This window comes from Oreochromis niloticus, linkage group LG13 (assembly GCF_001858045.2).
Source record: "Oreochromis niloticus isolate F11D_XX linkage group LG13, O_niloticus_UMD_NMBU, whole genome shotgun sequence".
Classification (NCBI taxonomy): Eukaryota; Metazoa; Chordata; class Actinopteri; order Cichliformes; family Cichlidae; genus Oreochromis; species Oreochromis niloticus.
The window spans coordinates 7,823,065-7,837,272 of NC_031978.2; the positions used below are offsets into that span (position 1 = coordinate 7,823,065).

Sequence of the window (14,208 nt, forward strand, 5' to 3'; positions counted from 1 at the left end):
ACAGAATCAGCAACAGTTTTACATGAGTTGTACCAATTTTACCACCACTTTAACATGATTTTATATAAAGACACATTATCGTGTGATGAAAGTCACAACTGAGGCACAGAGGTAAGATTATGAACAGAGCTACAGTATATCCTCACAGTTTGGAAAAATACAGTAAAGTCCATTTAGAAGTCCTCTGAACATCATAGAAAGCTGTTTAAATAAGACGAATAAGTCAACGCTCCCCTATTTCTACCAATCAAGGAACACTGATGAATGTACAGCAGAGCAACAAGAGCAGATTTACAGTGCAAGAAAATCTCAGTACACAGCATGGTGTATGCACATCTTCATCATTAAGCCATAATGTAAGCCAACACAAAGCAAGCAGAGGGATTTACAGTCATTTAGATTCATAATTTATCCTGTTAATGGACATATTAATAATATAACTGCCATTACCAGCACTGTTGCATCATGGGTAAAAAAACCCATTATGCATCAGTATGTGTTTTTAGATCAACAGGATGGAAACAAAAACTGGCTAAAAAGTAAAATCTGATTTATTAAACATTAATGAATGTAAACACTTCTACTGGCACGACATGTAATGCTGGTTTGGTGCTTTTGCAGCACTGTGGGTCTCTCAAAGGTTTTTACATTTAAAGAAACACTTTGATATTTTGGGAAAATAGATAAAAGAATTTATACCAATGTCACTTCTTAAAAACCCCTTGAACAGTAAAAACATACTTGTGATTGAATATGTCCTTATTTTTATTTTAGTTCATTTATTTAGTTATTATTTTTTGATGAACCAAAACATGTACTAACCTTTAAATATTTTTGTATTTTTTAAATTGGGGAGGTTGTTTTACCCTTTCCTGTATTAGCGCTAAGCTAAGCCAACTGTTTAGTCTTGCCCTATTATTAGGCCATCGGAAAGTCAAACTATTCCTTTGAAGACATGATGTTATGGGTAAAGGCAGACAGCTCACTGGTTTACACTCAAGTTATTCTTCTGCAGTGGATCTATGCAGACACTATGATGTAGCGTACACAGGTGGCTGATGTGGTTGCCAGCATTTACACCTGTGCCTGCATCAGTGTGACATATAATTACATTGCTGGGGAGGTGCACATCAGGTTATTGTGCATGGTTTTTGGTTAGGATGCACCTATGATGTAGATTTAAGACAGAAAAATAAACAACCTGTGAGATATAGGCATGTCTTGTTTTAAAATTGTTTTCCTCATTGTTTATTCTAACCTCTAATTGGAAACATACCCCACAAAACAAAGAGTGGTATCTGTTATAGCATGTCAAAACACCCCCAAAAGTCCATTCAAGATTAAAATTTCTTCATTGCAGTTTACTTCTACATAAAAAAGGAAGGAAAACCAAGCTTTCTGACTATAAACACCTTATTTCTGTATTTTCATTTGATTTTTCTTCCCTTTTTTTTCTCCCTACTTTCCATAACATGTTTAATTCAAAGCAGCATTACTCATGTTACTCATGTGTGCTTTTAATCTGTATTATTCTTAAAGACAGATTAATAAAAAGTCTGAGCAAATTAAGTGTCTGTGTAAAAAATAGTTGTATGGATTAGTACAGCTATATACCAGCGAAAGGAAATCTGTCCAAGAACCTCCACTCTGTCCAGCAAAGTAGAGAGAAATAATAATTAAAAATCAGATACAGTACCAATACTTTCCCCATCAACAATCTCCTCCTAAAAGAGACGCAGGCACACAAAAAAATGAGAAAACCTTCAGGCTGAACAGTCAACAGCGATAATGCACCTCTACGTGACGATTTTGCAGCACCTGGTAACACGGTGAGATGAAACCACTTCCTGTCAAGTCATAAACAGACAGGACATAAAGCTGAACACAAACATTAAAAGCGAGCAGATAGAGAAGATGGTGTTTCTGTGGGAAGTCTGAATGGGTGAGAACCTTCTGAGCAACATGATGCAATCAGCACTTTAAAACTAGTCCCACGACATTATGCAACAATCCTCCACTCAGGTTCTCTGCTTTGAAAACATTTTCACATTTTCTTGTGGACAAAAAGCTTCTGTTGTGCTAAGATTCTTCTTTTTTATATAAACTTGAACAGATTTGTCTGTATAATGCAAATATACACAGGATAGACAGTACATACTGCAAGGACAAAAAACAGTTACATTCACTCCCCCCCCCTCCCCCAAATGGGCTGCTCCACTTGATGTAAAATAAAGTGTATTACAGAAAAATCTTTATTAGCATTAAAGACTAAGGCCAAACAAAAATAATAAAATGTGACCCTGAGCTGGTGCATGGCCGTTCAGACGGTGTCGAATTAAAGAAGCTACAGAAAGAAGTGAAACAAACTAAAGGACCACACACGATACTTAGATAACATATTGTGCATGTTTATTTTCTACCTTGTGTATTTCTGTGTGCAGAATCCTAAATTCACACTTGCATTTAAACAGGCCAAAGGCAACTGTTGCAGGATCAGGCAGCTGGATAGGGGACCCCAAGAGTCTATGTTTGTAAGTGTGTATGAGAGAGAGACATAATTTGGAGGAGAGAGACTGATGCATTCAACCCATCAGACTATTAAACCACAGTGAACCCCTCCCCTCTCTTTTCCCTCTTGCTGTTGCCCCAGTCCATCCACATGCAGGAGGCCCAAGTGAGTCGTTGACTTCAGGGCTTCACCTGACAGCTCCACCCCCCGTTCTGAGGGAGGCTCTGTGGGGTGAGGCTGTCACGTCCGCAGCTTCAGGATGACTGTTGCCAGAATGAGGAAAAAAGTGTTCCAGCCCAAGGTAACAGCGAAGCCTCGCCACACCATCATCCGAGACAGACCCCAGCCTGATGGGAAGATTTATATCTACATTTACTACATAGATTAAAAAACAAAAGAAAAAACAAGCACAGAGTGGACACAGAAACGGAACCTGTATGTGGACAAGGTCGACGATTTCAGCACCAGATTTATGCAAACTGTGATCAAAAAGTTCTGAGACTGCACCTATAAGAAAGCAGAAACTCTACCCCCTCACTTCAAAGTTGTCTCCGTATGCACTTATGCGTATCTCCCTGAGCTCAAAATAATTTAAGATTTCTTTCTAACCATCCTTTTATTTGTGATTTGTGCAGAGAGCAAGCATCAGCTTCTGTACCCATTTGACTCATCATGTTGAAGAGTATCAATGGGAGCTGGGTTTCCAGCTGCAACTCAGAGATGTGTCAGGCATGTCAGATCAACTGTGCAAAAAAGGAGCACGCTTTTACATTTTTTTTAGATATATTTATAGTGTTGTGCACTGTGACACTATCCCACGGGTCAGAGTGCCAGTGGGAAGCTCTAATGTAACCTGTGTGTGACCTCTGATGAAATTCAACCAAACTGTGATATGCCTCAACATGCACCTGGTCACAGCTCTTTAAAAACTGTGAGTTTTTTTGCTGTATCAACGTCATCACTCATCACCCACCCAGCTTGACAGCAAACGCACACCTGCAAGTGGTCAGATTGGACATGGAGTAATGACTGCTGAAAGAGGCCCCAGTGCTTTAATAAGAATCAGGGACAATTTTTGCTTTTTTATAGCCGACAGTCTCTGAATTATTTTATTGCAACATAGTTTTCCAAAACTTTAGTAAACTAATCCTTTATATCAATAAGATTAAGAAAGGGTTTACAAAAAAGTGGACACAACATGATGTGATTTTATCAAAAGTTCTAGATCATTTAGAAAATTGTAACTTGTGTCTCTTCTTTTTCTGTCTATTAAAAATTATCAATCAAAAGAAAAGAACAAAAAGTGACCCACAGATGTAGCTTCAACTCATTTAAAGCTGACCTACTGTTAAATTTCCATGTCTGCTGGACTCTGTTAGAATTGCTTTGCATGTTTTAAAACAGACCTCAGAGCGCAGCTTAGTTTATTCTCGGTTTGAAATAAGCTGTTGTAGCTCATTTTGCTTCATGCCAGTTTTCTTATAATGGGCTCCCCTTTGAAGGTGGGGGAACCCAAGAGTTTAGAGCAGACTCAAGCCCAAATTTTATCTCACAGGGATCTCTCATATATAAGCTGACCTCAGTATCTCAAAAAAGTTTTAGTACAAGCTTCGACCCCTGGAAAAAAAAAGAAAAGAAAACGATGCATAATAGCTTAATCTTAAATCTGGGTCTGAGTTTATAGACAGGGAATTTTTGTGTGAGATTAAACAGTCATCAAGTCCAGTCAGCAAATGTGGCAGGATGAAGCTGCATTTTCCATGTTAAAAAAAAAGAAAGAAGGTGGCAGTTCATTTCCGAAATTGAACTCTGACATTGTGGACTTGTCCCTGTGAGATTTTTTCCACCGCACCTATACGATAAGGCCTTCAAACAGGAAATGGCTACTCCGACTTCCTCTGTATCAAGTAACACAAGGGAGCTCGTGCTGTCATCAAGTCTTATTGTTCAGAGGTCAACAGGAGGAGAAAAGATTGGAAGACAGAGTGAAACCACTACACCTCCTGAGAGATGAGTTACACTGGACCCAGAGCTGATTAATGATTTAGACAACCGGCTCCGTTGTGCACAACGTAATCATCTGAGCCGTGCAGACGCTGCTAACTCTTACACGCTACCAATATGCCATATGGTACGCAGCAGTAACACATGACGTTAAACTGTTGTTGTGTGTGATGTGTTCTGTCCATGAGCGTTACCTCTGTACATGATACAGCGAAGGGCTTCTGAGGCGTAGGTCTGAGGAAGGACCAGGCTAAGGTAGCGGAGAGGATACGGGATACATTCCACGGGCCAGATGATACCTACATCACAGGACAGAGAGGACAATGTGTCAGATGTGGGTAAGATATCATTTACACCTCCAGCAGGAATGCTTTGTGTCTGGATTCTGATAACAAGCAGGCTGTGAAGCATTAAAATAATCTCCCCTCTCTCTTGTTTTTTCTGTTTTTTTCACATTCCAAATCAGGTTCAAAGTTCAGTCTGAGCAGCTGAAAAACTAATCTCACTTCACGGTGCATTTAGCAGCTCTTCTGCAGCAATCACTTCATCAGCACACAAATTTTGCTTTGAATTGCAGATGGTCAGAATTCCATCTTTTTCTAAGGAAGTCTGGACTCAGAGTTGAAAGATGGAAATATTGTGATATGGCTGGAAGATCCAGAGCAGAACAGCAACAGGATGAACACTGCGGTGGAGAGATTTTATTCACTGCTGTTTCCATCCTTTTAGGCCACAGCATCAAAATAAGAAAAAGCCTTTAAAGAATTTCTTATTATTCTGTGTGGTCTGACATCACAGATACGCATTTGAGAAATATGCAGAGTAAGTATTACATCCTCCAAAAAATGTCTTAAAGAATATCCGTTTCTTTACTCATGAATCATTAATTGGGACTTTATCAAAGGAATAACAAGCATGTCAGAATTATATCACAAATCTTATATGCCTCACACTGATATAAGAGCATTTTACACTTCATTGTATATTTCAGGCATGTTTTTCTTGTCTGCATGTTTTTTCACTGGATTTTGTTGTTGTTGTTTTACGTGGCCCTTGGGAAGACTAGCAACCACTCTGTGCAACTGCAGGGCTGCTAACAAGAAGTCTGATATGATATGAAAACACTGGATGACTTAGTGTGCATAAGAAAAACCAAAATTAAAGAAAATCTGCTATAAATTATTAAATATCAGTAAGTTTGGCAGTGGGTTTTAGTCTTAGTAAAAGCTTGTTTGCACATCAGCGTCAGCAAAGGATAAACAAATTTCCCATAATGTATATATTCAAAATATTACACATCCTCCTACAGCTTCTAAAGTTTTGAGCTTTTAATCCAACTAAAACCACCATTTATTTGCACTACCTACACATATGCTTACACCCAGTTCACAGCATCAAAGATGATTTACTCAGATTCCCTAATTCCCTGATTCAGTGATGCTCAGACTCACACCTACTGTGCTTTTTAAGGCATTTTGCACTCACAACAGTAAATCTCACTGCTTACCACTAAGGATGAGGTTGGGGTAGAAGATACCCAGAGCGGCCTGGTTGGCGCTCTGCTCGTCGTCGATTGCAGATGAGATGACGAGGCCGAATGAGATGCCTGTGACACCCTGCAGCACGATCAGAATTACGACGAGCACCAAGGAGCCTTCGTTAGGGTTCTGCAAAGACAGAGAGAGAGAGAGAAAGAGATGAAGAGCAGGGGTGAGAAAAAGATAACAAGCTTGATTAAGTTGTGGGTATTTTCAATGCAAAGCTGCAGCAGACCTAAAAGTAGAGAAAAATAGAGGGGAAGCTAGAACAAGGCAGTGCTTCCAGCATCATAAACATGGGTAAGGGCCTTCCATCAGATTATTACTGCAGTGATTAACATGTTTCAGCTGGCAGGTCATTTAACCCTAACTGATGCAGTGAGTAGCTTCTTATTTTTTATCCAACCATGTCAGAAACCATATCTGCGGTCAGAAAGGTCGAATTATTGGCCTGCAAAGAAAACAACTAAAGAGAGTAATGGAATTACTAAAAGTCATGTGGTTGGAAAAGAAAAATCTTCAACGACTTAGTAAGATAATTTTCTGCACAGTGTGAAGAAAACTCAAGGTATTGGGACTAAACAGCTGTGTAGCATTAAGGAAACCATTTATCAATGAGGCTAATTGGAAAAAATGGCTTCTTTGCTAGGGGGCATAAAGATTGAACTCTGGAGCAATGGGAAAAGGTAATAATCTCATGTTTACGTTGTTCCAGACTGACTGGAACTAAAAACAGAGGTGGATAAAGTGATGCACCCATTACGTCTACTCCCTGTGAGCCTCTGGGGGGCTATGCTATGATCTGTGGTTGCTTCATTTTGTCAGGTCTAGTTCAGCAACATTATGTCCCCCAAAAATGAGGTGAGCTGACTGCCTGCGTCTCATCATCAGTTCTGCTCTGCTTGGAAATAAATGTTGTAACATTGCATAAGGTCATCAAAATGATGCCACAGCTAATGTGCGCTGTGATTAAAGCTAAAGATGGTCCAGTGTTCAATATTGTTTTAGCAAGCACAGTGTTACTTATCACAAGTAGAAAAAGCTGAATAAACACACACAGAAACTGCAGCATTACAGCCGGATTTTTTTAAACTTAGAAACAATGTAAGCTTTTCTTGTAAAATATATTACAGTTGTCTATCTGCTGGGAGTAAATGTTGTGTTTCTAAAACTGTTTGAAGATGATAGTAGTTTTTTTTAAATGTTTGTGATGGTTTATGTTTGTGTCACAGAATTAATGATGAAGCTAAAGCCATGGAAAACCATGATATGATACATTTTCAAAAAGGAACCGTGAAAGACGTTTGCTGGACATGAAATTACACCAGCGCTTGCTGCATGCTCACTCCCGAAATGATGTACAATCATCTTGTGTGGCTGTTAAAGGGGAATTCCACTATTTTATCATATCTGCATCGTCTGCGGGGAAAGAGAAGTCTGAAAATGAATAAATAAATAGAGGTGAGGAGTTAGAAAGAAATGAGATTGCAGGGCTGATCCTAATCTCTGCCTTAATCAGTGGAGAACTCTTTCCTAATGTGAAATAAACTATTACGTTTTTAAGTGTTAAGGTTGTTTTCCCGTCCCTGGACATTCAAGCCTATTTCACGGAGTTTTAACATTTAGTTTCACCACAGATAACAAGGACAAACAGTTTTTACCCTGAATATACACCAGTGAAATGGTCCTGTGATGTTAATATGGGAAGTTATCGTGCATTAAAGAGTGGTGTACAAAATCCGGCACTGCAGAGAGGAGTTTAACTGTCCACCACATGTAACATATCAGAGTGCAATACTAAATCACCTGGGGCGATTATGAGGACTCTGAATCAGTGGAATTTTTTTTAAAGAACACAGGAAAAGACAAGAAGATGAGATGAAGAGAAAGGGGGAAAAAGATAAACAAATAAAAGCACTTTGATTTTCTGGACTTATCTTCAGCCAAAAATACCACAAGAAATGGAAAGAAATATCACTGATAATTAACTTTGGTCTGGGGTGTAAATGAGATATGAAACTTTTCAAAATCACATAAAAGCAGTGAAACAGAGACTGGAAGTCTCGCCTCACAAGATTCCAGGTGATAAGCTCCTTAGCTAAACTGTGTGTGTGTGTCTGTGCCCTCCTTGGAGTGTTAAGACACTTCCCGTCTCCCCTGACAACGTGCAAAAATAAACCTGCACCAAGAGACCACATGACCACTCGGTTGCCACAGCAATCAAGGCCTGTTGTTGTAGTGATCCCGCAGTGATCCTTGGATACGGCCGGAGCGGGAAGTGATTTATGGAGCGGTGGGTTCTGTGGACTTGAGCACCTTAATTAACACACACACACACACACACACACACACACACACACACACACACACACACACACACACTAACATAGAGGAGCGCACGCATAAAAGCAGGTCCCTGCATGAACTAAACACACACTCACATTTATACTCTGTTCTTTCTTCTCTGTATTGATTTCATATGGATGTCTATCAATAATCAGTAGTGAATGAAATCCTGATGTTCCCACTGGTTTGGTCATCACAGTAAAGTTATTAAAGTTAATCGAACTTGTGACATTTAAGTTAATGGTAATAAAAATGAAAAGCAGACTTTACAAAAAGTATAACTAAAATAAATAAAATACCAAAAATGTCTTAGGAACAACAACATAACAACAGCATATTTTAACAGTTCAGATACTTTTCTCACTGGATGTCAGAAGGATTCATATTCTTTAAATAAAGAAGAAGCACCTTTCCCTAATATATTCTTCCTGGCCCAATCCCAAAGGGATTTGTATCTCCTTTTAGGATTTCTTTGCTTGTTAGTCAGTTAGTGTAAACCAATACACAACTGAGCCACTGTTTAATGTCTTTAAATGTGAAGACAAGTTTTCATTTCCTCATAGTTAAGTCATAAAATGGCAAATAGCCAATGAAAACTGGCAAGATTCGTCACATGTTTCATGACATCAGCGATTCTGCATTAAATCTAGAGTCATAATATGGTGAAAAGCAGCACTGTTTGATAAGTCCATGCGTATATATAGTAGCTGAACTTTGTCTTGCCACATAAGTGATGTTATGAAACAGTTTTGGACCAATAGAAGAAAGTGGAAAGTGGCCTTTATGTGATATATTTCCTCTCGAGTGCACTGTACCCAAATTTTTATGTGGCGAAAAAGGTATATGCTTGAAAAAAATAGAGGTTAATAAAATTATCATAAAATTACGACTTGAATCCACTGCAGGTAAAGTCTGATTTTGATGATGTAGGAAAAATGCAAATGAAGATGGTAAAAGGTCAGTGAGGCATTAACCTTCAGTATGTCAGAGCTGTTCCCTGCATGTTGAACGAAACCATATCAGAGGCCGTTTTAAAAAGCAAAGAAAATCTCCCTCACACAGTGAGTTTGCAAAGAGCACAGGAAATACCACGTTTCAACCTAAAGTGTTCAACATTAAGTGACCGTGTTGTGGTCTCAGCAAAGGTTAAGCAGGACTGACCCTGTGGTCTGGCTTTCCAAACACTTATTGGCATCACACTGACTGAAAGCAAACACAGAAACTCAATTAAAGAAGCAAACAGTGAGGTGACATCTGTTATACTGTGAGGTAAAAATAACAGTCAGCCTTGTTTATATAACCAAACCGTTCTTAAGGCTTCTATTTTTATCATTCATTTCCCCTGCTGATACTTTCTTCTCTGTGGACCTCAGTTTTTACTGCTGCAAAGGTTCATCCTCAAATCGACTCATATCAAAGATTCATCTGACCACGTCTGTTTTTTGAGTTTCTGTGTTATTTTGCAGTTTTATTGCTTCTACCTTGAGGACGAGCAGTATCATAAGAAGCAGCAGGATGATCTGAACGCTGATGACGAACAGCTGAGAGAAGAGGTGAGCCAGCATCGTCTCCAGAGAGCTCACGCCTGATAGAAACACAGAGAGACAAAATTCAATAAACTCACTAAAAGATTTATACACATTTTACATTCACATCATTTATTAATTAATTATGTAATGTTCAATTTATGGGTGCCCAGTATCTATCAAATCATAATCATAACAGAGGATAAACATAAAATTTTTAACTGCTCAGCTATATTATACATTTCTTTTATTACAAAATAATTCACTCAGTGTTATCTGCAAGTATAACACATTTTTGATATAATTACAAATACTCAATAAGAGATTACTATTAAGTCATAATCCATTTTAATGCTAAAAACAGCAGTTTATAAGAAGAAAAAACAAAAGGTTTTCAGTGTGTCTGCTTGCTCAAGGACATCTGCTTAACCCTAATGTGATCTTCTTACTCCCTCTAGTGGTCAAGTCATGAATTACACTTGAAACAATCCATTGATTGGATTCTTATCACCACTATATGGTTAATACTGAACACAGACTCAATTTATTTTATGGGTTTTCCCATTTATGTGATCCACACCAGTTCTGCAAACAATCCAAAATGGGACTTTTAGATCAGACTGTCAAATCTTGACAAGAGAAATTAAAAACATGCTTCTTACAGGTATAGCTAACATTCAGATTTCTTGAAGCTTTTTGGCAATAAGCCACAGGTATGTTATTTTTTTTAGCAGGGTGAATAATTTTCTTTTTTCCTTTTTCCACTTGAGTGTATGTAAGTGGAGCCCAGGGAGTGTTTTAAAACTACAAATCATCATGGAAATGCACTTGCACACTCAAAACCTGCATAAAATTAATGTGTACAGGTGCAATATGTGTACCACTACAGTGGTTCTGTAGTCGCGTGCGAATGTGTGAGCAATGTGAGCTTTGATGGCTCACCTGCAACCCAGCATCTGTCCAAAAGCCCCTCTTTCCTCTCGAGCACGAAGGAGAGTGCTGTCAGACCCACGGCCAGGTAGAAGGTGATACTGGAGGGATCAAAGAAGAAGAGAAGGAGGAAGTGAAATGACAAGGTGGTATGTTGTTATTATGAGCTGATGCCAAAAATTTCACAAAATTGACCAAAAGGAAAATAAACACAGGTATAGTAACGCGTCTACTACCCTATACTTTAACCAGCACACAGTGTACTGACCTGAGCACAGCTCCAGGGGTCACAAATGTAGTAAAGTCTGTGTTTTGGCTGCCGTAGATTGGCTCCTCAAACTAGTAGAAGAAATCAAGAGTGTTTACTTTACTTTATTACGCAGCATGTATAAACTCAAATACATTTAAGTATTTACAGTATTTAATAACATTCAATTGCTTTTTTCCATAGACTCTCTTACCTTTATTGGCAAGGCAACCATATATGCCATACCACCCAACTTATAATCCACAAAGGCCTGCAGACAGAGGGCAAAACATAAGTGATGCATCTGTTTTTTAAGAAAAAAATCAGTGCTACTCTTTATGATCTTTAAGTATTTTGATTAAATATTCAAATCAGTTTAATGTTGTTTACATAATTCTAGTTCACAACAGCTCTCGTCCACAGACCGCTTAAAAAAGATGGGAGGTGTTTGAAAAGTGACAATGTGGAAGCTCTTTAAACTTAGGTTATTTTCCAATGGCCAGCAGGGGGCAACTGTGGGAAAGCAGTGGTGTGCTTTCTTGGCCAACAACCAGACTTCTAAGGCTGTGGCTAACAGCTCAACGGTGGCTCTTGTGCCCTGAAACATGGCTATTTTATGTATACAGTATAGACTTCACATTATTTGTACCTGCCGCTGGAGCATCCTGTACAATTAGGAAGCAGAATCATGATCAGAAAAAAGTCGAACCTAAATCTCAACAAAACACTAGAATGTAAATATTGCAATAACAAGCTGAAAAGTGAGTGATAATCTGCTAAATCTGCAGGTTTTCTAATTTTGTCTGGCAGCACAAGTTTAAATGATAGGGCGGCATACAAGACAGACAGATGGAGACAGATAAAGCATTACTGATCTATGTGATAGTGAAATCTAATCTCAGTGAACCAGGGTGAAGAATTTGGTCATTAGGACACTACAAACCTGGTGAACCTGAGGAAGGTGCATAGGAACATAAATATTCATTTTTTCCTAAGGAATCTAAATACAATTAAAACCCTGTTATTGATATGGAACCTTATGAAAGGAGTGTCTGACCTTAAAAACTAAGGAGCCAAGTGAATTAATAAACAGAGTCATGCATGCAAGTGACTGCAGGCTGGTAGCACTAATTAAAAGAGCATTGAACCACATGTAATTTACTATTACTAAATTTTTAATTTTATTCTTGAATACCAGTGAACTGTGTAGTGCGTGTCAGATATGTGTAGCCTGGAATTCCTTATAGTATTTATTTCAGATGGTCTCACTTGGACAAACACTTACTGTCTGCAAGTGCATAGATTAAAATTTTGATTTAGGGTGACACAATTTAATATACCGTATTTTCCGCACTATAAGGCGCACTTAAAATCCTTTAATTTTCTCAAAAATCGACAGTGCACCTTATAATCCAATGCACGCTATGTATGAATTCTGGTTGTGCTTACTGACCTCGAACTGATTTTATGTGGTACACAGCGCTCAAAAATCAGTCAAAAGAGTTGGTACGAGTTTGGTAAGCTACGAAGCCGCCTCACGGATTAATCTGGGTCCTAAACTCCGTCTGATTCAGGTCCCAAGGTCAAACGAACACCGCTGCATCACTGAGAGTTAAAAACTGTCTAAATTCTTTCACCTTTAATAAAATGATCAGCGTTGCTGCTTTACCAGGTGTAACAATTAAGTTTAACATCCAGGCATCCATGAAAACAGTTAGAAGTTTGCAGGAAGTTAGCTCACTAGTTTCCACCTAAACATGATATACAGAATCAGAATCAGAATGTCTTTATTGTCATTGTCACAGGTACAACGAAATTAAAAGTGGTCCCTGATCAGTGCATCATCCCTAACAATATCAAAATATAAATAAAACAATAAAATTCAATAAAATCAATCAATAAAATAAATAAAATACTTAAAGTGCTAATAAGAATAGTATTAGCAAACATTCACATACATTCCCACATACATGCTTCAGTCAGCGCATAGATTAATATAAGAGTCATGTGATGGACAGAGTATTCAGATCTGTTATTGCAGTTGGATAAAAGCTGTGTTTGAGTCTATTTGTCCTTGCACTGATTGCTCTGTACCGTCTGCCCGAGGGCAACAGTTCAAACAGGGAGTGGCCAGGATGTGAGGTATCTTTTATAATGTTTTGAGCGTTTTTAAGACAGCGGGTATTGTGTAGATCTTCCAGAGTGGGGAGAGGGCAGCCAGTGATCTTTTGGGCGGTGTTAATGATCCCATGGAGTGCTTTCCTCTGAGCCACTGTGCAGCTAGTGTACCAGATGCACATGCAATAGGTTAGCACCATGTTCTGACTGAGAGATTTGTGAAAAAATTAAAGCGTACAGCTCTGCTATCACTTCCAACATGCATGAAGACAGAAAACTAAACAGCAGTGACGTTTGTAGGGATACTGAAGTTGGAATAGCTGGTATATAATGATGTGCTACGTCATCACTAGTGACACCACTATGTTAGTATAACATAAACACAGTGAAGCTGGAGAATGAATAACTTGAATAATTTTTCCACTAGATAAAAGTTAACACGAGGGTTCCCGAAGGTTAGGGACAAATGCAATCGCATGGCAGGATGCTGCAAATGGACCAAAGTTCAGTAAGGAGAACAACTAAGATAATCCATCCACAATACGAGGTTAGTCATTAATTTACTGCAACAACATGGGAAAAGAGCAGCTGCGAGAGAATTCAGCATTAATGAATCAATGGAAGTGGAGGAAGCAAGAAGAATGAGTTGAGTAAAGTTTGACTTATCTTAATGTTTTGTTTCACTTAATGCGCCTTATAATCCGGTGCACCTTATGTATGAAAACAGACCCGTTCATCGACAGTGCGCCTTATGGGCCGAAAAATATGGTAGTAGAAAGTATGAAACTGATGTGCTGCACAGAGAGTTTGTAGCCACTGGAAATTTTCTGCCTTGTCCCTAGTTAGGCTTTTACAAAACCAGTGTATCATTAAAATATACTGTTCTTACTCTCATAAACCTAGACTACGGTTAGTCCTGGATCTACCGGTAATTGGTGTGTTTAATCCTTTCAGGAGATGATGATGCCAATACATGACTTAAAATCTAAG

The 14,208-nt window shown here is 38.6% G+C and overlaps 1 protein-coding gene across 1 annotated transcript; it reads right to left on the reverse strand.

Annotated features, from left to right (window-relative positions):
- Positions 1–2,718: 2,718 nt before the first annotated feature.
- LOC109204856 (ABC transporter G family member 20) lies at positions 2,719–11,368 on the reverse strand. The gene is made up of 7 exons (XM_019367025.2): positions 11,315–11,368; positions 11,122–11,192; positions 10,866–10,954; positions 9,879–9,982; positions 6,021–6,180; positions 4,708–4,812; positions 2,719–2,856 (listed from the first exon to the last, which is right to left on the reverse strand). Exons 1-7 carry the CDS (start codon positions 11,342–11,344, stop codon positions 2,750–2,752), a joined length of 666 nt encoding a protein of 221 aa, XP_019222570.1. The 5' UTR covers positions 11,345–11,368; the 3' UTR covers positions 2,719–2,749.
- Between the last annotated feature and the right edge of the window lie 2,840 nt (positions 11,369–14,208).

What these genes read in the sequence shown, in the direction of transcription:
- LOC109204856 (XM_019367025.2), bottom strand. Translation starts at nt 11,344, where the DNA reads ATGGCATATATGGTTGCCTTGCCAATAAAG. An exon ending in TGATACTGCTCGTCCTCAAG is followed by an intron (nt 6,181 to 9,878) that starts GTAGAAGCAATA and finishes CTGTCTTTGCAG; the next exon opens with AACCCTAACGAAGGCTCCTT. An exon ending in TCGCTGTATCATGTACAGAG is followed by an intron (nt 2,857 to 4,707) that starts GTAACGCTCATG and finishes TCTTCCCATCAG; the next exon opens with GCTGGGGTCTGTCTCGGATG.